This window comes from Orcinus orca, chromosome 19 (genome assembly GCF_937001465.1).
Source record: "Orcinus orca chromosome 19, mOrcOrc1.1, whole genome shotgun sequence".
In the NCBI taxonomy this organism is placed as follows: Eukaryota; Metazoa; Chordata; class Mammalia; order Artiodactyla; family Delphinidae; genus Orcinus; species Orcinus orca.
The window spans coordinates 444,321-469,120 of NC_064577.1; the positions used below are offsets into that span (position 1 = coordinate 444,321).

At 42.7% G+C, this 24,800-nt stretch overlaps 1 protein-coding gene across 1 annotated transcript in view; it reads left to right on the forward strand.

Moving 5' to 3' along the window:
• CCT6B (chaperonin containing TCP1 subunit 6B) overlaps positions 1 to 24,800 on the forward strand; it is an 82,804-nt gene that overhangs the window by 19,668 nt on the left and 38,336 nt on the right. The window contains exons 6-8 of the mRNA XM_049701817.1: positions 1,328 to 1,430; positions 2,989 to 3,061; positions 3,580 to 3,629. Coding sequence (XP_049557774.1) covers positions 1,328 to 1,430; positions 2,989 to 3,061; positions 3,580 to 3,629 — 226 coding nt within the window. The remainder of the gene's footprint in view (positions 1 to 1,327; positions 1,431 to 2,988; positions 3,062 to 3,579; positions 3,630 to 24,800) is intronic.

Here is a 24,800-nt window from a genome sequence, read left to right on the forward strand (position 1 = left end):
ATAATTCCTAGAAAAGGAGAGAAACCAGTTTTTTTCCATGTATCAACAGAAGGACAGAGAACTACCATTTTTTTCCTTTGCCTTAATCTGATTGTGAACTACTTGGAAACACAGAGAACTCTTTCAAATATACTATTACCATGAATTAAAACATTACTAACAATGCTAGCAAAGTCTCTGATAATTGCTTTAAAATTATTAATAATTTGTTGAATCTTTGTGCATTAGATATCCATTTTTTTCTTCCCCTGAAGAGGCAAAGTCATTAACGATCCTATAGTTGACAAATATTGGTAAATCTGGTAGACATTTGGTGGTACCTTTTCACTCATCAGCTGTTGGTTTAGGACCACTTGGAAATAAACCTCGCTTGGAGTGCAGGTATCTCCATCCCTGTTGCCACAGGTCATAACTCTCCTCATGTGAATGAGGGGCACAGATATAATGCAGATAGGCAGGTTTAACAAGTGCCCAGGAAAAACCAGAAAACATGTGGCTAGAGGGACTAAGCAAACAAGAATACCATTCTACTTCCTTCCGTTTAAAAAAAAAATCTTTTGCAAGGAGGTGTTAACAGAGAGGGACCCCTTCGGGGACCCTTGTCTAACACTCGGAAATGAATTGTCCGAGGAGACACACATACTGATAAAGCAAAAGACTTGGGTGCTCGAGCAGAGAACAGCAGGGCAAGGGAACCCAGGAGAGCTGCTCTGCCTCGTGGCTTGCAGTCTCAGGTTTTATGGTGCTGGAGTTGGTTTCCAGGTTGTCTCTGGCCAATCATCTTGCTTGTGCCATATTTGGCCCGACTCAAGAACCTTCCTGGTGGGCGTGCACATCTCTCAGTCAAGATGGATTCCAGCATGAGGATTTCTGGGAGGTTGTCAGGACATATTATGGGCTGGTGTCTCCTCCCTCTTTTTGGCCCCTCCCAAATTCTTCTGGTTGGTTTTGGAGGCACCTTGTCAGTTCAGTGTTCCTTATCAGGACCTCCTGTTGTGAGACAACTTATGCAAATGGTGGTTTCAGTCCACGGTTCCCTAACAGAGGGAAATTAATGTAGCAGGGTGGGGTGGGGAAACTCTAATTAGTTTTCGTCAGAATTTAGTGTGATGTACGTAGGGAAAATGTTTAAATATAAAAGTTACTAGGTACATGAAATAATTTGATTTAGATTAAGAATGGAATTCTTCAAAAGGAGATGATTACTATATTATGGATGTGTTTTCATAAGACTGGAGAGAGCAGTGCCTTATTTTTTATATCTGATATTTAAATATATATGAAGGAATTCCATACATATATTTATTATTATTTTTTATTCCTAAAGGTTCTTGCTCAGAATTCTGGATATGACCTGCAGGAAACACTAGTGAAAGTTCAGGTTGAGCATTCAGAATCAAAACAACCTGTTGGCATAGATTTGAATACAGGTAAGAAAGTAAAGAAAAATCAGCTGCTTAATAAAAAAAGAGGTTATACTACAGTGACCCAGAACTTAAGTAAGGGGGTGGAGGTTTGGATGGCTTTTTTTTTTTTTTTTTGGCGGTATGCGGACCTCTCACTGTTGTGGCCTCTCCCGTTGCGGAGCACAGTCTCCGGACGCGCAGGCTCAGCGGCCATGGCTCAGGGGCCCAGCCGCTCCACGGCACGCGGGACCTTCCCGGACCGGGGCACGAACCCGCGTTCCCTGCATCGGCAGGCGGACTCTCAACCACTGCGCCACCAGGGAAGCCCTGGATGACTTTTATATTTAAATTTTGGGTGCCTTTGTTTTACTTTTGAACTTCTTAGAAGCAAGTATTCATTCACTTAAGAAATAGTTACTGAGTGCTTGTTATTTGACTCGGGATTCACACAGAACAAAACAAAGACCCTTCCCTTGTGAGCTTATGTTGTAGCAGGGAAAGATAGGCAGTAAATAATAACCTTAATAAATAAGTTCCTTTAACATTTTTAAAGGTAATAAATTCTGTGAAAAAAATAAAGGGACAGTGTAAGGATGATTGTGAATGCTAGCACAGGAGTGTGGGGAGGGGGTTTCAATGGGAAGAGGGTGGTCAGGATAGGCCTCATTGAGAATATCTGTTGAACAAAATCAACGAAAGTTAGGAAGTTCCACGTGGGAACTAGGGAAAGAATGTCCTAGGCAGAGGGAACAGCTAGTGGAAAAGCCACTGTCTGGTGTTCTCGAGGAGAAGGGAGATGAGAGAGGTAATAGAAGGTCAGATCACACGAGGGCGTGTGGGCCAGTGTACAGAGTTTGACTTTTTCTGTGGTGGAATAGGGAGCAATTTTGAACAGAGGTGTGACATGGTCTAAATATGTTTAAAAGGATCACTCTTGCTACTCTGTGGAGAGTAGTCAACTGAACAACTGGAAGGAATTGCCATTAACTGCATTGGAGAAGACTGTGGGTAGAGCATGTTGTGGTGGCCGGAGGTCAGCATTGAGTTTTGGCAAAGTTAAGTTTGAAGTATCTGGAGACTTTAAAATAGACAGTTGGATGTACAAGTCTGAAGCTCAGGAAAGTGGTCCGGCTTGGAGATAAAAACTTGAGAGTTGTCAGAGTGTATATGCTTTAAATCTAGAAGATTGGATGAGATCATCTAGGGAGTGAGCGTAGAGAGAGAAGAATGCAGGACTGAGCCTTTGGATACTCTAACATTAAGAGCTCAGGAGGAAGAGGAAGAACCAGCAAAGTAGACAGAAAAGGAACCACTAGTGCAAAAGAAAAAAAACAGGCAAGTGTGATGTCCTGGAAGACAAGTGAAGAAAGAGTGGTTGGGAGGGTGTGATCAGCTGTGTTAGTTAAGTGCTGCTGATAGATGAGGTCTGAGAATTGACCTTTGGATTTGACACCATGGAGGTCATTGGTGACCTTGATAATAGTAATTTTGGTGGTATATTAAATATTGTTAGAATATACAGCCAATATTAACAGAATATATCAAGATTGTAGTATTGAAATAGTTTGTTTTTCCTTTGCAGGTGAGCCAATGGTAGCAGCAGATGCAGGAGTTTGGGATAATTATTTTGTGAAAAACCAACTTCTTCACTCTTGGTAAGTTTGTATTAGTAAAAAGAGAAAGACTTTTAAGGACATAATTGATAACATTAAGATTTTTCTATTATTTTTGCCTGCTACAGTGGAAAATGGCTAAGTGTATGAAAAGGCATGGTATCCAGTTATTAAGACTAACTTCTGTCATTTTACAGTCCCTTTTAGATTTTAGTTCTATCAGTGTAAGTTATGGGAAATGTTAATCTTACTGTTTATTTGAGGGAGAAGGGAAAGAAGGACATTTACTGAAATAGTACCACATGCATAGTGGGAAAAAGATCAAATGATGTGCTAAAAATGAGCTCAGTTTTGCTGGAATATAAAATTAGGCTTCTACTTTATCAGCAAATGAGTTGAAATTATAATGCAAGGGGTGATGTTTGTATTTATAATAGCTATGTCTTATCTCACACCAACATCATTGCAGAACAAAGTGTCATTAGTAGCTGAAGATTTCTGAGGGGGAAAGATAAGAGTGGATTAGTAAGCTTTACTCACCCTGTCATCTTTTCCCTCAGCGCAGTGATTGCCACCAACATTCTCCTGGTTGATGAAATTATGCGAGCTGGTATGTCTTCTCTCAAAGGGTGATTGAGTTCAAAATCAACTCTTCTAGAAGCTGAGACTTAGCACATCTTACATCCAACTACCATTATAGAGCCTGAGCCATTCTTAATTTTTACACAATAAATGCAGTTTGTATTTGGTGGTCTTATAAGTCTCAAAAGTATTTCATCAAGGTATAAAGAACACAAGAAATACTTTCACAGCAAATAATATTAATGAAAGTATTTTTCCCTCGAAGTTCTAACTCCCTACCCTTTATTGTATGTGTGATATTATGATATAATAAGAAATATATATTTGGCCTATTTTATTTTATTTTATTATTTTTGGCTGCGTTGGGTCTTTGTTACTGCTCGCACTTTCTCTAGTTGCGGCAAGTGGGGACTACTCTTCGTTGCGGTGCACAGGCTTCTCATTGTGATGGCTTCTCTTGTTGCGGAGCATGGGCTCTAGGACGCACAGGCTTCAGTAGTTATGGTGCGTGGGCTCAGTAGTTGTGGCACATGGGCTCAGTTGCTCCATGGCATGGGGGATATTCCTGGACCAGGGATCGAATCTGTGTCCCCTGCACTGGCAGGTGGACTCTTAACCTCTGTGCCACTAGGGAAGTCCTATATTTGGTCTTTATCCCCAGTTCCTGGCACAAGATCTGCTAAAACCTTTGTAATTTCCTGAGCAATAGGGGTGACAGGAACATTTTTTATTATAATATTTAGTCTTGGTCCTGGTTCCTGACATACGATCTTTTAAGACCCTTGAAATCTCTGGAATTAATGAGTATCTTTTTGTATGCTAATGAGGTAACTCTTGATGGGCCACTAGATAGCTTCAGGTTGGGGGCTAGTCTCCAGAGGAACCAACCATGTGATTAGAGGGTTAGAACTTTAAGCCTCCCCGCCCTGGGAGGGAAGGAAAAGGGTATGGAGACTGAGTTACTGATCAGTTATACCTACATGATGAAGCCTCCATAAAAAAATCCCTAAACTATGGGGTTTGGAGAGCCTCCAGGTTGGGGAACATATATCCATATGCCAGGAGGGTGGTGGACTCCAACTCTATGGAGACCGAAACTCCTATACTCAGGACTCTTATCGCCCTATATACCTCTGCAGCTGGCTGTTTATTTATATTCTTTATAATATCCTTTATAATAAACTGGTAAATGTAAGTAAGTGTTTCCCCGAGTTCTGTGAGCTGGTATAGCAAATTATCAAACATGAGGAGGGGGGTCATGGGAACAGAAGTTGGACAGAAGTGTGGGTAACATGGGGACCCACCACTTGTTCATTGGTGTCTGAAGTGGAGGACAGTCTTGTGGAACTGAGCCTGTGGGGCTCAGTTCTGTGGGGTCTATGCTAACTCCCAGTAGTTAGTGTCAGAATTGAATTGTAGGACACCCAGTTGTGTCTGGAGAGTTGGAGAATTGGTTGGTGTGGGAAAATCCCCACACATTTGATATCAAAAGATTGTGAGTAGAGGAAACAATTTTCCTTTAGTATGCTATTGCAGTTTTCATAAAATAGAATCTGTTGTGATTCTTAGATGTTTTTGGGCAACTTTTTAAAAAAATATATTTACTTATTTATTTGGTTGCCCCGGGTCTTAGCTGTGGCTTGCGGGCTCCTTAGTTGTGGCATGCGAACTCTTAGTTGCAGCTTGCATGTGGGATCTAGTTCCCTGACTAGGGATCGAACCCAGGCCCCCTGCATTGGGAGCTCAGAGTCTTAACCACTGTGCCGCCAGGGAAGTCCCTTGGGCAACTTTTAATGAACAAAATACGGAGCACAGGTTTTAGAGTACCCAAGTCAATTTCCAATTTATCAGTGGGTATAAATGTAACAGGGCAAAATGTTTTATTCTCTCAAAATTCCTTTAGTAACTTCTTGCTGCCACTCTTTTCTCTAATAAATATGGCATCACTTTGTTAGTATAGCTTTGTTTCACTGATACCTGACAGTTTATTTTGAATATAGTTTATTATATTTTACCTGGCTCTTTCTTATACATGATTAGCAATTTACACTACTGTGCTAACTCTGGTAGTTCTCTGACTGGATGATTAGATAGAACAGATCTCATCTGGAAAGGCTGGGATTATTGGCACCAACACTGAGAAATAATTTTTTTTGGCTTTGAATGCTGCTATTCTATATCAGTATTATAGCAATATCTTTCTTATTCAAAACACTAGAGTTAATCTATTGTACTTTTTATTATTATTAAGCTCCTTGTAGTTAACTTCTGTCCATGGACGCAAGTTGATGAGATTAAAACATGGCAAGTGCATTAATGGAACCTTGGCTTGCTGGTGCATGTGGGGCAAAGTTCATTTAACCATTTAATGCCTTAGTTGAAAGCCTATAGATTTCTTTTTTTTTTTTTTTTTTTTTGGGGGGCATGCGGGCCTTTCACTGTTGTGGCCTCTCCCGCTGCGGAGCACAGGCTCCGGACGCGCAGGCTCAGCGGCCATGGCCCCCGGGCCCAGCCGCTCCGGGGCATGTGGGATCCTCCCGGACCGGGGCACGAACCCGCGTCCCCCGCATCGGCAGGCGGACTCTCAACCACTGCACCACTAGGGAAGCCCAAAAGCCTATAGTTTTATAGTTTGGTTTTTTTTTTTTCCCATTTAATGTGTTGTCACCATCTTTCCAAGTTAATAACTACACTTCTGAACTATAATTTTTTCGTGGTTATGTGACATTTCATTGTGTGGCTGTTCTGCAATTTGTTTAGCTAATTCTGTTTTCAGTTTTTCCCCATTATAAACAAACATCTTTTTTAGACTCTATCCTTATTTTATAGGATAGGGCTTTAAAAATGGGTATATCATGCATATTCCCAGACCTTTTCTATGTAAAATGTTTAAATTGTGAAATACTTAAAATATACTGAAAGGACAGAAAAAATATAATAAACACCTTTGTACCCTCCACCTAGCTTTAAAAAATAGTAAAGTTTTGTCATGTTTGCTTCAGACTTTCTGTAAAGAAATAAGAAAGTATGGATGTTGTTAAATTGCCACTGTCCCCTACCTCCTCATCAGATGCTTTTCCCACCCTTTCTCCTTAGAAAAAGGACTACCTAGAGATATTCTTTGATTTTTTTTAAAATAAATTTATTTATTTACGTATTTATGGATTTATTTTTGGCTGCGTTGGGTCTTCGTTGCTGCGCGTGGGCTTTCTCTAGTTGCAGAGAGCGGGGGCTACTCTTCATTGCGGTGCGTGGGCTTCCCATTGCAACGGCTTCTCTTATTGGAGAGCATGGGCTCTAGGTGTGCGGGCTTCAGTAGTTGTGGCATGTGGGCTCAGTAGTTGTGGCTCGCGGGCTCTTGAGCACAGGCTCAGTAGTTGTGGTGCACAGCCTCAGTTGGCTCCGCGGCACATGGGATCTTCCCGGACCAGGGATTGAACCCGTGTCCCCTGCACTGGCAGGTGGATTCTTAATCACTGTGCCACCAGGGAAGTCCCTGAATTTTCTTTACTTGGGTTTGTTTCTGGTTTAAATATTTTGTTCTGTTGCACTGATAATTGTTACTATATCAATACACATTGTTTTAGTTCTTAAAACTTTACATAAAGTCTTGATGCATGGTAGGTTGAGTTCCCCAACCCCTTCTTTATTTTCTTCAAAATTGTTTTGGCTATTCCGAGATCTCTCTTCCCTCTTTCAGGATCAGCTTGTTGAGTTATATGTTTTGATTAGAATTTCAATGACTTTATAGATTATTTCTGGTAGAAATAGATATATATATTCCTTCCACTCATAAATATTTTATATATCACTTTATTGATATCTTAGTGCTTCAGTTTTTTTTTTACTAAATGTTTTCAATGAAGTTTTAAGTGTTTTCTATAAAAATACATTACATGTTTGATTAAATTTATTCCTGTGTTTTTTTTAGAAGCTATTATAAATACCATCTTTTATAAAAATTATATTTTTAATTGTTCATTGCTGTACTATAGGCCCTCTATGGGCTTTAATATATTGGCTTTTATATTTCATAACCTTGCTGAACTCTCTTATTAGTGCAATAGTTTGTAGTTTATTTTGGATTATCTGGGTTGATAATAACAGGTTAGCTCTTTCTTCTTTTCCACTCCTTGTACTATCTCTAGTATTTTCCTGTTTTATTGAGCTGCCTAAGACCTTTTTAATTAATTAATTAATTAATTTATGGCTGTGTTGGATCTCCGTTGCTGCGCGTGGGCTTTCTTTAGTTGTGGCGAGCAGGGGCTACTCTTCGTTGCGGTGCTCGAGCCTCTCATTGTGGTGGCTTCTCTTGTTGGTGGAGCATGGGCTCTAGGCGCGCGGGCTTCAGTAACTGTGGCTCACAGGCTCTAGAGCGCAGGCTCAGTAGTTGTGGCGCATGGGCCCAGTTGCTCTGCGGCATGTGGGATCTTCCCAGACCACTGTGCCACCAGGGAAGCCCCTGCCTAAGACCTTTTGTAGAATATTGGATAGAAGGAATGATAGTCACGTTTCTTCCTGTTCTTGCCTTTAAAGAGGATGTTTTTAGCATTTTACCATTTTTTTGTTTGTTTTTACTGTGGAATCTTGGCAGGTAGTCAGCTGTATACGGTTAAGTCTGTTCCTTTGTATTTCTGTTTTGCTAAGAGGTTTTTAAAAAAATTTATGATTGTTGAATTTTATCAAATGCTTTTCTGCATGCTTTGAGTTTTTTTCTTTAATGTGTTAATGTGGTTACCTACTTTAATACATTTTCTGATGTTAAACTATTCTCGTATTCCTGAAATAAATCTTCTTTGATTGTGAAATACCATGTTTGTTGATTCTGAGGTGCAGATTTTTTACATTTTCACATTTCTGTAAGTAGAATATGTTTTACAGTCAATGGCATCTTCTAATTGCTCTTGCTTGAACTTGGTTACCTGTGATTCCTTAGCGTTTTAGTTAACAGCCATTTAAGGACCCTTTGAGGAAGAAATAGGAGTCTTGATTGTTGCTGAAAACTTTCTGTTGTTAACTTCTGGTAAAGTAAGAACATTTCAGCAGCAAAACTTTCCGATTATGTGTCAGTGGCTTAGAAGAAAATGCCAGAGAGAATGGTAGAAACTATTTTTTGAAATGTTACATACTACCACCTCTTGATGGCAAGAATAAATATCAAAGACTCTGAATTGTAAGGTGATTTAGAAGAGTTGGACTCCAATATGAAGATCTTAACGTTATTTATTTTGCTTATATTTTCCTCATTTTGAATGTATAAGAATGATAAATGATAAAAATAAGTGTAACTAAGTCTGAAAACTCCTTCAGTGGGTATAAAATAAAATGTGTGAGTGATAAGAAAGCATTATGCTATGGCTGAAATGACAGGATTTTTGTTTCTTAGTATAAAAGTAATGGTGTGTCTTACAATGAGTGACATTTTTGATTTGATGAAATATTGTATTAACTCTTTTTGCTGGACTTGAGGCTAATATATATTTAGGTTTTTGTAAGTATTCATAAGCAGGATTGGTCCATAATTTTACTTGTTCACTATCCAGTTTTGGTATCAATGACATACTAGGCTCATAAAATGAGTTGGGGAATTATTCTTCTTTTTCTTTTCTTTGGACCAATTTGAGTCAGTAAGATGGAGGGTTATCTTTCTTTTTTTTTTTTTTTTTTTTTGCGTACACGGGCCTCTTACTGTTGTGGCCTCTCCCATTGCGGAGCACAGGCTCCGGACGCGCAGGCTCAGTGGCCATGGATTACGGGCCCAGCCGCTCCGCGGCATGTGGGATCTTCCCGGACCAGGGCACGAACCCGTATCCCCTGCATCGGCAGGCGGACTCTCAACCACTGCGCCACCAGGGAAGCCCGAGGGTTATCTCTTTCTTGACAGCTTGGTCTTGGCCTAGTAGTTTTTTAAACGGGAGGGATGGATTTTCGATTACTGATAAAATTTTCTTCATTGATTTATGTCTTGAGTTTTCTATTTCCTTTTGAGTCAGTTTTCATAATTTATATTTTTATGGAAACCTATAAAATGTTGCTTTTACCCTTAGAGCCTTATTTTGTTGTATATTATTCTAGAGATGCTGTCTCTTTTTGGTATGGTGGGGCTGGGTGGGTGGGGGTTGAGAGAGGATAATATTTTTCTAGTATCCATTTATTTTCTTTGCTTTTATTTATTTAAAAATATATTTATTAAGAATATATTTATTAATTGACATATAGTTGATTTTTTTAAAAAATTATTTATTTTAATTGAAGTACCTTCTTTGTTTTTAGAAGTATGTCTCTAAAAATAGCCTACAGCTAGATTTTTATTATTTTAAAAAATTCAGTCTGACATTTCTTTTAACTGGCAAGTTAATATTTTATGATTACTGATACATTAGATTTACTTCTACCATATAATTTTGATACTTCCTGTTTATCCTTTTTTATGCTTTTTCTCCTTTACTACCTTCTATTGGATTGACGTAATTTTTAAATTTAGTTTATCACCCCTCTTTTCCCTCTGCTAGTTTGGAAATGATACATCTTATTTATTACTTTAAAAATTTTAACTTGCTTACTTAATATAGTTAATAACTCTGCTCCCCCACAACAATACAAAGTCCTTAAAACATTTTAAATATAGTCATCCCCTCTTGTTTTTTTTTTAATTTATTTTATTTTACTTATTTTTAATTTTTGGCTGCGTTGGGTCTCCGTTGCTGCACACGGGGTTTTCTCTGGTTGCAGCGAGCGGGGGCTACTCTTCGTTGTGGTGTGCAGGCTTCTCATTGTGGTGGCTTCTCTTTTTGGGAGCACGGGCTCTAGGCATGCAGGTTTCAGTAGTTGTGGCACAGGGGCTCAGTAGTTGTGGCTCACGGGCTCTAGAGTGCTGGTTCAGTAGTTGTGGTGCATGGGCTAGTTCCATGGCATGTGGGATCTTCCCGGACCGGGGCTCAAACCCATGTCTCCTGCATTGGCAGGCGGATTCTTAACCAGTGCGCCACCAGGGAAGTCTGCCTTTTGTTTTATATGTGTTCTTATTCAATATTTTAATTCCATTTTGTCTTTTAAATCCCCTAAATTAGTCATAATAATAATTATTATTATTGTTTTATACAACAGTAAAACAGTTCCTGTTTGTGTTTTTCATTCTTTGTTTTAAAAACTATTTATTTAGTTAGTTATTTGGCTGTGCCAGGTCTTAGTTGCAGCATGCAGGATCTTCATTGTGGCATGCAGGTTCTTAGTTGTGGTGTGCTGGATCTAGTTCCCTGACCAGGGATCAAACCTGGGCCCCCTGCATTGGGAGTGCAGAGTCTTAACCAATGGACCACCAGGGAAGTCCCTCCATTCATTTTTTTTTTAAAAACATAATTTTTATTTATTTATTTATTTGGTTGCACCGGGTCTTTGGTTGCAGTGGGTCTTAGTTGCAGGCTCCTTAGTTGCCGCTCGCCGGCTCCTTAGTTGTACCACGTGAACTCTTAGTTGCAGCATGCATGTGGGATCTAGTTCCCTGACCAGGGCTTGAACCCGAGCCCCCTGCATTGGGAGTGCGTAGTCTTAACCACTGTGCCACCAGCGAAGTCTCACTCCATTAATTTTTTTTTTAATAAATGTAATTATTTTCCTCTCTTTTTTAAATTTATTTTTATTTTTTTAGATGTTGGGGGTAGGAGTTTATTAATTTATTTATTTTTGCTGTGTTGGGTCTTCGTTTCTGTGTGAGGGCTTTCTCTAGTTGTGGCAAGCGGGGGCCACTCTTCATCGCGGTGCGCAGACCTCTCACTATCGCGGCCTTTCTTGTTGCGGAGCACAGGCTCTAGACACACAGGCTCAGTAGTTGTGGCTCACGGGCCTAGCCGCTCTGCAGCATGTGGGATCCTCCCAGACCAGGGCTCAAACCTGTGTCCCCTGCATTAGCAGGCAGATTCTCAACCACTGCGCCACCAGGGAAGCCCTCCATTCATTTTTAACTCATTGCTTTGTTTACCATTCTTCCTTGCAACTGTACTCTTCCAACTGGCTTCACTTTCTTTCTTTCTGTTGTATATCCTAGTCCTAGTGCAAGTCTGGTAGTAATACTCTCCGTTTTGCTTCCCTCTAAAGGTCTTCATTGCCCTCTGCTATTGAGTGGTAATTTACATATAGTATAAGCCTTTGGTGTCTGGCTTATTTCACTTAGCATAATGACTTCAAGATTCATCCTATTGTGGGAAGTGTTAGAATTTCCCTATTTTTAATACTTAATAATATTCCATTGTGTGTATATACCACATTTTGTTTATCTAAGTTAACCACTATTTCTCTCAGCATTTTGAAAATATTATGCTATTGTTTTCTACTTTGTATGTGCATTATATATGCTTTATAATTTCAACAGTATTGGCAAATTCCCCGCCTAGGGGTTATACTAATTTGCACTACTGTCAGCAATTTATAGAGCACGGGACCTGTTTTTACCTTTTTTTTTTCACTTAGGTAATATAAATTCTTCATTTGCTCCTGAGCATGGTACAGACTTTGGGCTTTAATATCTTATAGGAGCCCTGAACAGAGCAAGTTTCTTTACTGCTTCACTTGGCAGGTGGGTAGAGTTTGTCTAGCATCAAGGCTCCTGTTTCATTTAGGGCCCTAGTGTCAACTCCTTCAAGGAGGAGTGGCCCTCTTTCTGTGTGGGCATTAAAAGCTTGACACCTAGACCAGATCTTGTGTTTTTCCCAGGCTTCTACAGTTCACCTTCAGAATTTATCACTCTGTTTTGGTTTCCTCTTGAGGAAAATCTCCCTTTCTCTCTTTTAAGTTCAGCCATACAGTTTTTTTTTCTATTTATTTTAATTGTGTAAAATATTCATGACATAAAATGTATCATTTTAACCATTTAAAGTGTACAGTTCTGTGGCATTAAGTACATTCACATTGTTGTGCAACCATCACCACCACTCATCTCCAGAACTTTATTCTTTCAAAACTGAAACTTTTAACCTATTAAACAATAATTTCCCATTCTTCTCTCCCCCCAGCCTCTGGCAGCCACCATCCTACTTTCTATTTCTATGAGTTTGAGTACTCTAAGTACCTCATATGAGTAGAACCATATAGTATTTATCCTTTTGTGTCTGGCTTATTTCTCTTAGCACAATGACTTCAAGGTTCATCATGTTATAGTTTCTTTATTTTGTGGCAAGTGTTACAATTTCCTTATTTTTTAAGGCCAAATAATATTCCATTGTATGTGTGTACCACATTTCATTTATCTAGTCATCTGTTGATGGGCACTTGTGTTGCTTCTACCTTTTGATTATTGTGAATTATGCTTCTATAAACATGTGTATGTAAGTATCTCTTTGTGCCCCTCCTTTCATTTTTTTTTGATGTATACCTAGAAGTGAAATTTTTGGATAATATTGTAATCTGTGTTTAACTTTTTGAGGAACCTCCATAAATTTTACATACCTACCAGCAGTGTACAATGGTTTCAATTTTTCTACATCTTCACCAACACTTATCATTTTCTGTTTGTGTTTTTTAAATAATAGCCATCCTAATGAGTGTGAAGTGGTCTGTCATATTGAGTATGTAGTTTTAAATATGCTTCATTTTATCTGGCAATTTTCTGTGTTTGTGAATTGAGGGTGAGGTGGAGGGTCGTTCACATTGGCTAAATCTGCTAATTGCTACAACTGCCAGACCTACGTTTTTTTTTTTTTTTTTTTTTGCCGTACGCAGGCCTCTCACTGTTGTGGCCTCTCCCGTTGCGGAGCACAGGCTCCGGACGCGCAGACTCAGCGGCCATGGCTCACGGGCCCAGCCGCTCCGCGGCATGTGGGATCTTCCCGGACCGGGGCACAAACCCGTGTCTCCTGCATCGGCAGGCGGACTCTCAACCATTGCGCCACCAGGGAAGCCCAAGACCTATGTATTTTTAATGCAAGTTGTTTAACTAATTTTCTCTTTTGGAGAGTAGCCAACTTTTGAGTACATAAAAAATTCATGACACTTCCATTAAAAATAAAAAAGACTTTATCGTAAGTTTGTTTCATAAATCTCTGTTTCACTTAAAGAATCATGAGCCAAGAACTGTTATCCCCCATCTGCCTTTCTCCTCCTAACAGTTTGTTTCCTACCCATATATTTTTTTACAGTCCTTTCCATGACAATAACTGTTTCTTTGAGATTACTTTACTGGTGCCATCAGTATTGCTTATGTTTTGATCCTGTCTGATAGTCATACATTACTGCCTTCCCAGCCTCCCACAATACCACTGTCATTCCAGGGTTCTTGCTCTTGAACATAATTCAGTTTAATATCACTAAGTATTAAGGCCTTGTAACAATCCATTCACTCTTCCTTTACAGCTGCCCATATAATTGTCAATGAGATCTAGGGGAACAAGGGTATAATCATTAAGGATATCCCCAGCGACTCTGTAAATAGCCTTGCTTTCCTTATCCTATGCTAAATTGAGGTCTTTAAGCTTATCAACTAGGAAATCAAGTGTCTCATGAATTAGATTTAATCTTCAGTCATACTTTGCCTGGCCAGATGTTTAGGCTATATAGGAGAGGGACAGAGATGAGAAACTAGAAGATCAGTGTTTTAGTATTTAGAAGATCACTGATTTAGTGCTTTTAGTGAAAAACAAACATATGCTGCTAAGCTATCTTTACAGGTTGCCTTGCAACACAGACTTGATTGTGGATTCTTGACTATGCTGCTCTTTAGTTATTTCATGAATATTAGCCTTTCTTTGTAAAGGAGACTTTGGGACTTGAGTTGGAGGGGCATTTACTTTACTGAGGGGCATTATGTTTGAGGACAGAGAGAGAAGGGAAGTAGCAGGGTGCTGGTATTTCCCCAGAGCCCACAGATGGTAAGAATTGTTTTCCCATGACCTGACTTGCCACCTTCTCCATACTCAGCAGAGTCCTTGACAGTACAGAACAGAGCTGATGATAGTCACAATGAGCAATGACTGCAGTCTCCTTCCTTCTGAGACTTTCTCAACATTCTCAATTGCTTAGTCCAAGAATCAGCTGGCATAGCCCTGTGTCTGCTCATCGCCTGGGCCAGGATGGAGCCAAATGTCTTGGACAAATAGCCTGTGGGCCTGAATCTGGCTCCTGTCCATACCTTGGAGATAAATCTTGATGTGGAACTTGAGGAACAGGTTTGGTCCATATGCTTGCCTGGCAGGTGCTTCACAAAAGCTCAAGATGCATAAGGTAAGGCTTCAAAAGCAATGAGCTTCAAAGGATCTTCCCCATTGCCTGTTTCTTCTGTCGCCCTGGAGCTGTATACGAGGGCCAGTTGGTTGCATCATGTTTGTTAGTGGGAGTGCTGTTGACATCTGGGAGGCACCGATTATTGTGTTGACTGTTCTATCCACTGTAGAATGTTTCACATTCCTAGCACCTGGCCACTAATGGCTGGTACACCCCCATTCCTTGTGACAGCCAGGAATGCCCCTGCATTTCCAGGTGTCCTCTGGAAGCTGGTACCACTGAAGGAAACTTTAACTGTTCATGATCCACCCACTTGCGTATCATTGTATTCTTTGTCTTCACTAAACTTCAGCCTCAGTTAGTACTCTTTCTACCTCACCCCCAATCCAGGTCAGAGAATCTGATGGGCTATCCTGGCGGGGAGGACAGTGTTGGAAACCCCCTGGGTCATGGTGTTGTCTTGGTGAAGCAGGGTTGTGCTGGCAGCTAAGAATGCTGGCTTGGGAGCCAGAGTGCGTGGGATCATATTCCATCTCTGCCGTCTATCAGCTGTGTGACCTGAGGCCAGTTACCTAACCTCAGTTTTCTCATCTTTAAAAGGGGGATAATATTTTACCTATCTTACAGGATTGTTGTGGGGATAAGTTTGTGCAAATTCCTTCACACAGTGCTTGATTCATACTTTGTGCTTAACAACTGCTTAGCTATTTTTTTTGATTACCATCAGTGGTATGCATCAGAGAAGGGTTAGGGGTGCAGTTTGTGACATACACAGAGTAAAATCAGCTAGTGCAGAATAACCCTGTAAGTGTCTGACTGTAGCCAGTGGAACTCAGTGTCAACATTGCTTTGTCTGTAAGACCAGGATTTTGCTGCCTGGAGGCAGGTTGGGTCTTGAGAGTGTGCCAGGGGGATGCCAAACGAGTGTTTGCTCTCCTGTTTCCCCTTAGGCTCACCTCAGTCTCTACCCTAGACTGACTGAAGAAACTTGGGCATTTTTGGCCGGGGTGGGGGGCTCACGTTGCTGAAAGGCCAGAAGGCCTATAAAGCCATTTTCCCTACAGTGCTGGGCCTGAGCAGTGCACAGCGTGAACTGAGAGGCCTTTTCTGTCAGTCCAGATGGAGCTTTCTAGAGACACAGGCTTGACCTTCCACATCCATGTGGGTAAGCTGAAAGAGTGTGGTTTCAAGGCACCAAGAACATCCTGATACTCAATCCTCCCTACCTCCTGTGGCTAAAATGCCAACATTAGCATTGAATTCCTTTGTATTAAGCAATATCTGCTTTCTGGGTTTTTAAAAAATTATTTATTTATTTATTTAAAGATGTTGGGGGTAGGAGTTTAGTAATTTATTTATTTATTTTTGCTGTGTTAGGTCTTCGTTTCTGTGCAAGGGCTTTCTCTAGTTGTGGCAAGCGGGGGCCACTCTTCATCGCGGTGCATGGGCCTCTCACTATCGCGGCCTCTCTTGTTGCGGAGCACAGGCTCCAGACGCGCAGGCTCAGTAGTTGTGGCTCACGGGCCTAGTTGCTCCGCGGCATGTGGGATCCTCCCAGACCAGGGCTCGAACCCGTGTCCCCTGCATTAGCAGGCAGATTCTCAACCACTGCGCCACCAGGGAAGCCCCGGGGTTTTTGTTTTAAATGCAAGTGTGCAAAAAAGGGTTAACGTGGCAGGTCTGACTCCTGTCCTTTGAAAGGCCTGCTTCCGCAGTTGGTCCTTGTTGGCATCTGGTAACTCGGATTTCAGTAGTATTCCCACTGCCCTAACCTCAAAGAGTGGCTCACTGTGCCTAAACTGTCAACAATACGGCTTATGCTGAACATTTGCTTTCCTTTGGGAGTCTGGAATTTGGGTACATGTCAGGCACAGGGTGCCCGTGTGACCAGTCTCTCAGAAAAACCCTGGGTACTGAGTCCCTAATGAGCTTCCCTGGTTGGCAACATTTCACACATGTTGTCACAATTTCTTGCTGGGGGAATTAAGAGCTTCCGGTCTGACTCCACTGAGAGGGTCCTTGAAAACTTGCCCTTGGCTTTTTCTGGACATATTCCTATGCACCTTTTACTTTGCTGATTTTGCTTTGTATCCTCTTTCTGTAATAAATTATAGCCATGAGTATGACTATGCTGAGTCCTTTGAGTTTTCCTAGTGAATCGTCAAACCTGGGGATGCTCTTGGTGACCTCCAACACAACAATATTCCTGCTATCCAAGAAAACCACAGAGCCATATCTGAGCAAAAATCCTCAATAAAATATTAGCAAGCCAAATCCAACATCATATAAAAAAGATTATACACCATGACCAAGTGGGATTTATCCCAGGAATGAAAGGTTGTTTTAATATCCCCAAATCAGTTAATGTAAGGACAAAACCCACACAGTCATCTCAGTATGCACACAAAAAATCATTTGCAAAATTCACAATACAATTCAGTAAACCTAGAGTAGAAGGAAACCTCCTTAACCTGATAAAGGACATCTATAAAAAAACCCACAGGAAACAACATACTTAATGCTGAAAGCCTGAATGCTTTCCACCTGAGATCAGGAACAAAGCAAAGCAAGGATGTCCAGTTTCACCTCTTTGATACAACATAGTACTAGAGGTTTAGCTAGTGCATGTAGACAAGAAAAGGAAATAAAAGGCATCCAGATTGGAAAGGAAGAAGTAGAACTATGTTTATTCACAGACAACATTATCTGGTATCTAGGAAATTCTAAGGAATTAATATACACAAGTTGTACTTAGAGTAGAGCACATTGTCAAGTTTGCACGAGGGTAAGTTTAGGGGACTTTCTTCCGGGAGTCCTGAAAAGGCCTGGCAACTTGGATCTTGGAGGCAGAGGAGATGTTAGATGGGAAATAAAAGATGTGCCTGCTGTCTGGTATATAGTTAATTGATCTACTAGAGTGCGTAGGTAGGGAGGAAGACAGTGTGCTCTGATGTGCAACATTAAGGCCAGAGCAGGGGACGTAGAGGTTGTTGGCTGTTTAATACTCTACTGCCATGCCTGTGCCTTCTCATGAATTACTCAGAGTGAACGAGGCTCTCACCAAAGGGATGGGAGTATGGCTTTTGGAACCAGGCAAATTCAAGTTTGAAACTTGCTTCTTTCCCTTGCCTAGCTGTGGGATTTGGGGCAAACTGCCAACCTCGGTTTCCAGATGGGATGATGGTAGTAACTACTATATCTGTTACAAAGACATGCTCTTGACTTCCAGCAACTGAGATAAGTAACTTAAGTAATATAGAAGTTTATTTCTCAGAAGCAGGGAGATCAGGGCTTGTTCCTCAGTATCATCTGGGATCCAGGACCCTAATCTTTTTTGTTCCACTATTGTGTGTGCATGATTTCCATTCTTAAAGTTGCCTTTATGATCCACAATATCTGTTGGAACTTCACCCATCATAACCGAGTTCCGGGCAGGAAACAGGAGAAAAGGAGAAAGGGTACAAAGGGCCCATCTCAGGAGTCTGTCTTTGTTTTAAGGAGACTTTTCAGAAGTCCCACACAGTGATTTCCTCTATATTTTGTTAGTCACGGCTTAGTCTTTTGGCTACACCTAGTTGCAATAGAGGCTTTAAAATGTAGTATTTAGTTAGGCACATCGTCACTCTAGATAAGACCAGGGTTCTCATGCTGCAGAGGTAGGTAAGCATGACACTGGACAGGCAAAGCGGTCCCAGCCACATCTTACCCTGCTGAGCTGATGGAGGGGCTCAGTGATGTAATCCCTGAAAATACCAAGCACAGAGCAGGAGCTCATGAGTGTTCTTTCCCTCCCTCCCCCTGGCTCTCGAGTGCTTTAGCCAGGAGTAAGATTAATTGTTCTTTATGGGGCTGAGTATAGAGTATAGGAGACAGGGTCACTAACCAAGGGATCCTACCAAGGGCAGCGTCTTTCCCATGTCTGAATACTTGGTTCAGTGCCTTATAATGCTCGTAAGTGCTTTTTGGATGAATGAAAGAGCGTGGGATTTGGAGTCAAGCAAACCTTGTATTTGAATTTTGTCTTTACCACTTCCTAGTAAGGTTACTTAACCTCTTGAGTCTTAGTGTCCTTATCTATAAATTGGGGATGATGATAGAACCTACTTCACAGTCATTTTGGATCAAATAGGAGAGCACTTTGTAAACTTCCCAAGTACTGAATGGATAGCATTGAATTTTATGGGGAAAAAGTAGTATGGGAGGCAAAATTTGTCCCTTGAGGTTCCCTCCCCCTTGCTCAGCCTGCTTCTCTTCAAGCCACCTTTGTCCAGTTCCTGTCTGGAGCATCCTGCGTAGCTATGAGCGTGGACTCTGAAGCCAGCATGCCTGGGTTAAGTCTGAGCTCTGTCACTTGACTGGTTGACTCTCAGTAAGTTACTTAACTGCTCTGTGCCTCAGTTTCCTCATCTCTAAAATGGGAATCATAAAATAGTACCTAATAGGGTTGTTTGGAAGGTGAAAAGACTATGAAGTTTTAAGAACACAGTGGCACTTGGCACCTTACATCATACTCCTGGCACATGACGTTAGCTACTGTTATTATCTGGCATTCTCTTTCTCTCTGCCTACTTTGTCTACATTTTATGTTTTTTTTCTTTCCCCACTGAAATTCACATCCTCTATCTCTCGTGAAAGATGAAGCACCTCTTCCTCAGTCCTTGTAGCTGTCCAGTCAGCCCTCCCTCACCATCCCGCTTCTCTCTGGCGATGCCCCAGTGGATGACAAAGAGTTTGCCACCTCCTTGTCCTCGCAGAACCCTAAGCAGCAGCAGAGTGTGAACTTGGGAGCTGGTTGGGGGCGGGCGGGGGGGACTGCTGTGTTGGGAATGGGAGGAAGGCTCCTGTCTGGGAGGGTTACCTGAGTGCCCAGCCCCCACCAGTCATCACCGTGGCCTAAGCGGCCTTACATCACACCACCCCACCTCCCTCTCCTGCCTCATCTCTCACCCTCCCCGCTCCCTTCACTTCTTTCCAGCCACACTGGCCTCCTTGCTGCTCCTCCTGTCAAGCTCGTTTCTGTCTTGGGGACTTTGCTTTTTCTCAGCCTAGAACATGCCTCCCCCATACCCTTGCCTGGCTTATTCCCTCACTTAATTATTACACTTCCTTTTTTAAGAAGTACCCCGCCTCCTGCCATGTTCTGTATTGTCTACTTTATTTTTCTTCAGACTACTACTCACCACCTGAGATTTAAATAAAATGCTTATTGGTTAATTTTTTACTTCCCCTGCACCAGAATGGAAGATGCTTTCTGTCCTCAGCTGAATCCTCAGTGCCTAGAACAGTCCTTGGCACATAGTAGGGGCTCCAGGAGCTTTTGTTGATCTAGTGATGGCTAGTTAATGCTGACCTAAGCACACTTTCTCTGACCGTTTTTCCCTTGTTGAGCCCAAGAGGCAGGGGTCTCTGGGGTGGGATAGGGTGGGGGGCTAGTTATCACCTGGTGGGTTTCCGTAGCAAGGCTTGGGATGCTGTTCTGGGACCTTGTCTTGGCTGACCCCTACTTTCTTCTCTTCTGGCCCTAGATCATCTGTTCCCATAATTAAAGACAGTTACAATCATTTTACCCAGCAACTTCATATGCCTTGTTTCCTTCTTAATTTTCCACAACGCTCATACTTAACTCAGGGAGGCAGGTCCACCGTACTTTAAGGTAGACTTTTCTATCAGAGCTGACTGCAGAGAAAAGTGGCTTCTGTGTGGCTCTTGGAGGAAGTGAGGCCTCAGCCTTGGAGACCAGGCCACCTCTTGGTGGGAGAGATTTTGTAGGTATTCAGGCCCTGGTGGTGGAATAGTATGGACTTTATGATCCTTTCAAGCCTGCAGGTTTATGATTCTCCAATCCTTTTCTTCCCCATGAGAATATTAAGGCTCAGAGCCATTAAAAGCCTTGCTCAAGGTGTAGATCTGGGGAGAGGGGGCATTCAGATGAGAGAGGCATAAAATATCCTAAAGCAAGGTGTGCAGAGGCCCTTCAGGCCCATCTGATTTGTACAGAGCAGCTTGCCCTTCCACATGCCTTCCTTTCCCACCTGCTAGTGCGGAGCATAGAACCCACAGTGCAAGGCTTTCTCATCCTCAGGGCTGGCCAGGGCTGGCCTGGGTGCTGCGTGCAGGGCTGGCCATGGAGAGACAGGACTAAGGGCAGGTCTCCCTTCTCCAGCCTGGACAGCAAACCCTGGCTCAGAGGCTGCTCAGGGCCAGCTCTGCTCCACTCCTCCCCAGCCTCTACGTTTTGCTGCAGGCTATTAAGTGTCCGTGTCTGCACATCTCTCATTAATTAGAAATGCTACAAACCATTTGTTCGGAGAGGAAGCCTCAGAGAGGGGCTGCTTGCCCAAGGCAGCATTCTCTCATACCTCTCAACTTTAATTGAAAACTTATTTTTAGAATAAACCCAGGCATATAAACCCTTCTTGCTGCTGATGGCAGTGATGATGGAGGGGCTAGGGACATGGAGAGCCCTTAGGTGCCAGAGGCTCTGGAGTCAGGGGCGCTGGTGTTGGGCAGAATTTAGGACACTTGGCGTTAGCCAGCTTGTCAGAGAGGGTGAAGACACTGAGGCTGTGGTACATAGGGGAGTGAGGGGCAAAGAAGGAAGCTGGAAGCTAGAGGGACAAGGGCAGAGATACAGGGGAGGCCCAGCTTAGAGGAATACCACTTGGGCATGGGGAGAGCCAGGAGGCCCAAGTTGTCTCCTAACTGTCCCAACTGAGTGTGGGCCAGGGCCACTTCCCCAAGTCAGTTACTTCCCCTCGCTGGGATACTGGAGTTGGGATGGGTCCTTGCTTTCTGCAGTGGGGTGGTTTAGAGATGGGGATACACTTGAGGATCCAGTTCCACCACTAGGGACCACCCATGGGGACTAGGGCAGATCCCTGGTCTTCATCCTTGTTCTGACTCTGCTTCCCTCTACCCCCACTCCATTTTCCCATTGTCCCTGCCCTGCGTGTCTCCCTGGGAATATTTTAAAAGCTTTGCAGTCACAGTCACTCATGAGATGGGGACAGGGGGTGGTAGAGATTTCAGCCAAGGCCTGGCCCCCTGGATACACTGCCCCATGGCTGGATTTCTTGGAAATGGGCGGGGCAGCTCCCTGGCAACTGAATAATCCTTCTCCCCCATCCACACACAAAAGGCACTTGGGTTCACTAATGACCTTCTTTTCAACCACCCCCTAGCAAGACAGAACAGGAATTATCATCTGTGTTTCCACATGTTCCAGAGAAGGAAACTTTATTTTTAAATATTTTATTATTTATTTATTGGCTGCATTGGGTCTTCATTGCTGCGCGCAGGCTTTCTCTAGTTGCAGTGAGCAGGGCCTACTCTTTGTTGCGGTGCGCGGGCTTCCCATTGCAATGGGCTCTCTTGTTGCGGAGCATGGGCTCTAGGTGCGCGGGCTTCAGTAGTTGTGGCACGCGGGCTCAGTAGTTGTGGCTCGCGGGCTCTAGAGCTCAGGCTCAGTAGTTGTAGCGCACAGGCTCAGTTGCTCCGTGGCATGTGGGATCTTCCTGGACCAGGGATCAAACCCATGTCCCCTGCACTGGCAGGCGGATTCTTAACCACTGTGCCACCAGGGAAGTCCCGAGAAGGGAACTTTAGAAATAGGAAGTGACTTGCCCAAAGTCACACAGCATTTAGAGCCAGAGCTGGTTCCAGAACCCAGGTCCCTGGCACCAAGGCCAATTCTCTTTCCACCCCATCTCACTGCCTCTTCTGGTCACCTCCCTTCTCTGAATCTTGGAGCACAGGGGATGATGGTGACAGGGCCAATGTACTCTGAACCTGAGGCCAACCCAGTCCATGATGAGCACCACTTGCCTTTTGGCTTTCCTGAGGGTGACTATGCGAGCCTGAAGCAGCCAGTTCATACCTGTGTCCCCAGTGTCTACAGCAGAGCCTCATATGGTCCTCAGTCATTTGTACCGAGTGAAGAGGTGAGTGTATGAATGATGGTCGAGGGAAAGAAGGAGGGAAGGAAGCTCGTCCGCTCTAAGCTTCTGCGACTCAGAAATGAGAGCCATTCAAGCCAGGAGAATCATCGGTGAACCTAGACTAGACCAACCTGCTGATTTTAAAGAAGAGGTTCAGAGAAGAAGTGACAGGGCCTAGGCCACAGTTCCACTGTGGGAGAGCCAGGCCTGGAACCCAGGTTTCCTGATGCCTACTCTTTCCCCTTGTCCTGGGCAGGGATCAAGGACAGGAGGATATGAGCTGCTTAGAATGGGCTTCACATCAAGTCACGCCAGCCTCTCTCCACCTAATCTCCCCAAATCAATTTGCAAAACTTCCATTAATACTGTCAGGAAATCTGCAAGCTGTTTAAAGCCAGGGCACTGCAGTTACTGCTGGCATAACAGCTACCTGGGGGGAGACACACATTAACGGCATAATTAAAGATTAGCGTGGCCTTGGGCAGTTCAACAAAATTTACCTTTCTCTGCAGATGGTGGCAGAACTTCTTTGAGTGGTGGAAGACCCTCACAGTTGCTAAGGGCTGGGCCAGGTGGCTTTGCATCCCTCCTATTAACACTGTGCTTGCCCTCAGGAGACAGGGGTTTTCTGGGGAAAGGGAGAGTGGAGCAGCAACTTCTTTTGCCAGGTAGAGCAAGGCTGATCCAAAGTAATACTGTAGATCTAGGCTTCTCAAACTCTGATGGGCAACCATATCACCGGGACATCCTGTGAATGCAGGTTATTCAGAAAGGTTGGGGTGGGGCCTGAGACACTGAATTTCTAACAAGCTCCCAGGTGATGCCCAGGCTGCTAGTTCTTAGAATACACAGTGAGAAGGAAAGCTGCACGCGGGCTTTCTCTAGTTGTGCTGAGCGGGGGCTACTCTTCGTTGCGGTGCACGGACTTCCCATTGCAACGGCTTCTCTTGTTGCGGAGCACGGGCTCTAGGCACGCGGGCTTCAGTCCAGAGATGAGGATGGGAGCTGTGGCTCAAACACTAATGGACGCAGAAAGAAGAGGCCAGCCATCAGGCTGTTCAATGGTGTTTCCAAGCCAGCCCCAAGAGGGGGTTCTTTCTTTACACAGGAACTTGTGACACAGGGATTAAGATAGATGGCTCTGAAATTCCAACTACCCCAGTTCAGAATCCTGGCTCCCACCTTCAGTGCCCAGAGATGGAGATAACAATAGTTGCTACTTTATAGAGCTGTTGTAAGGACTAAATGAGATCATTCATTTAAAGCGTTAGCTCTGGGCTTCCCTGGTGGCGCAGTGGTTGAGAATCTGCCTGCTAATGCAGGGGACACGGGTTCGAGCCCTGGTCTGGGAGGGTCCCACATGCCACGGAGCAACTAGGCCCGTGAGCCACAACTACTGAGCCTGCGCGTCTGGAGCCTGTGCTCCGCAACAAGAGAGGCCGCGATAGTGAGAGGCCCGCGCACTGCAATGAAGAGTGGCCCCCACTTGCCACAACTAGAGAAAGCCCTCGCACAGAAACGAAGACCCAGCACAGCCAAAATAAATAAAAAAAAAATAATAATAATTAAAAAAAAAAAAAAAAATAAAGCGTTAGCTCTGAGAATGTAGGAAGTACTTGATATCAATGTGAGATTTCTTTCAGTCCTCAAAGACTGTATGTATGCACAGGAAAAATATCCAGAAGATACTTTGGGTTTTGAAAGGAATATTTAATCTATTAAAGTTATAAATTTCATAAAAATCTAGTTCTTAAGTTTTAAGATTTAGCTTATAATTTTTCTTTTTCTGTTTATAAGTCTATCAAAATTTAGCAGTCTTTTTAAGGGGCTTTTGGATGATGTTTGTTTCATTTACCAACTTAATCAAACTCCTTCAAATATGTAAAATGTCATTTGATAAATTTAAAGTACTATGTTTTATTACCTGACTGATAAACCTTCCCAGGTAATTTTAAGTAATTCTTATAAATCTAAGAGAATATTAAATTATTTTAAATGTTCCAACACTGTATATGAATTTAATGATTTTTTTCAACTTAAAAATCACATAT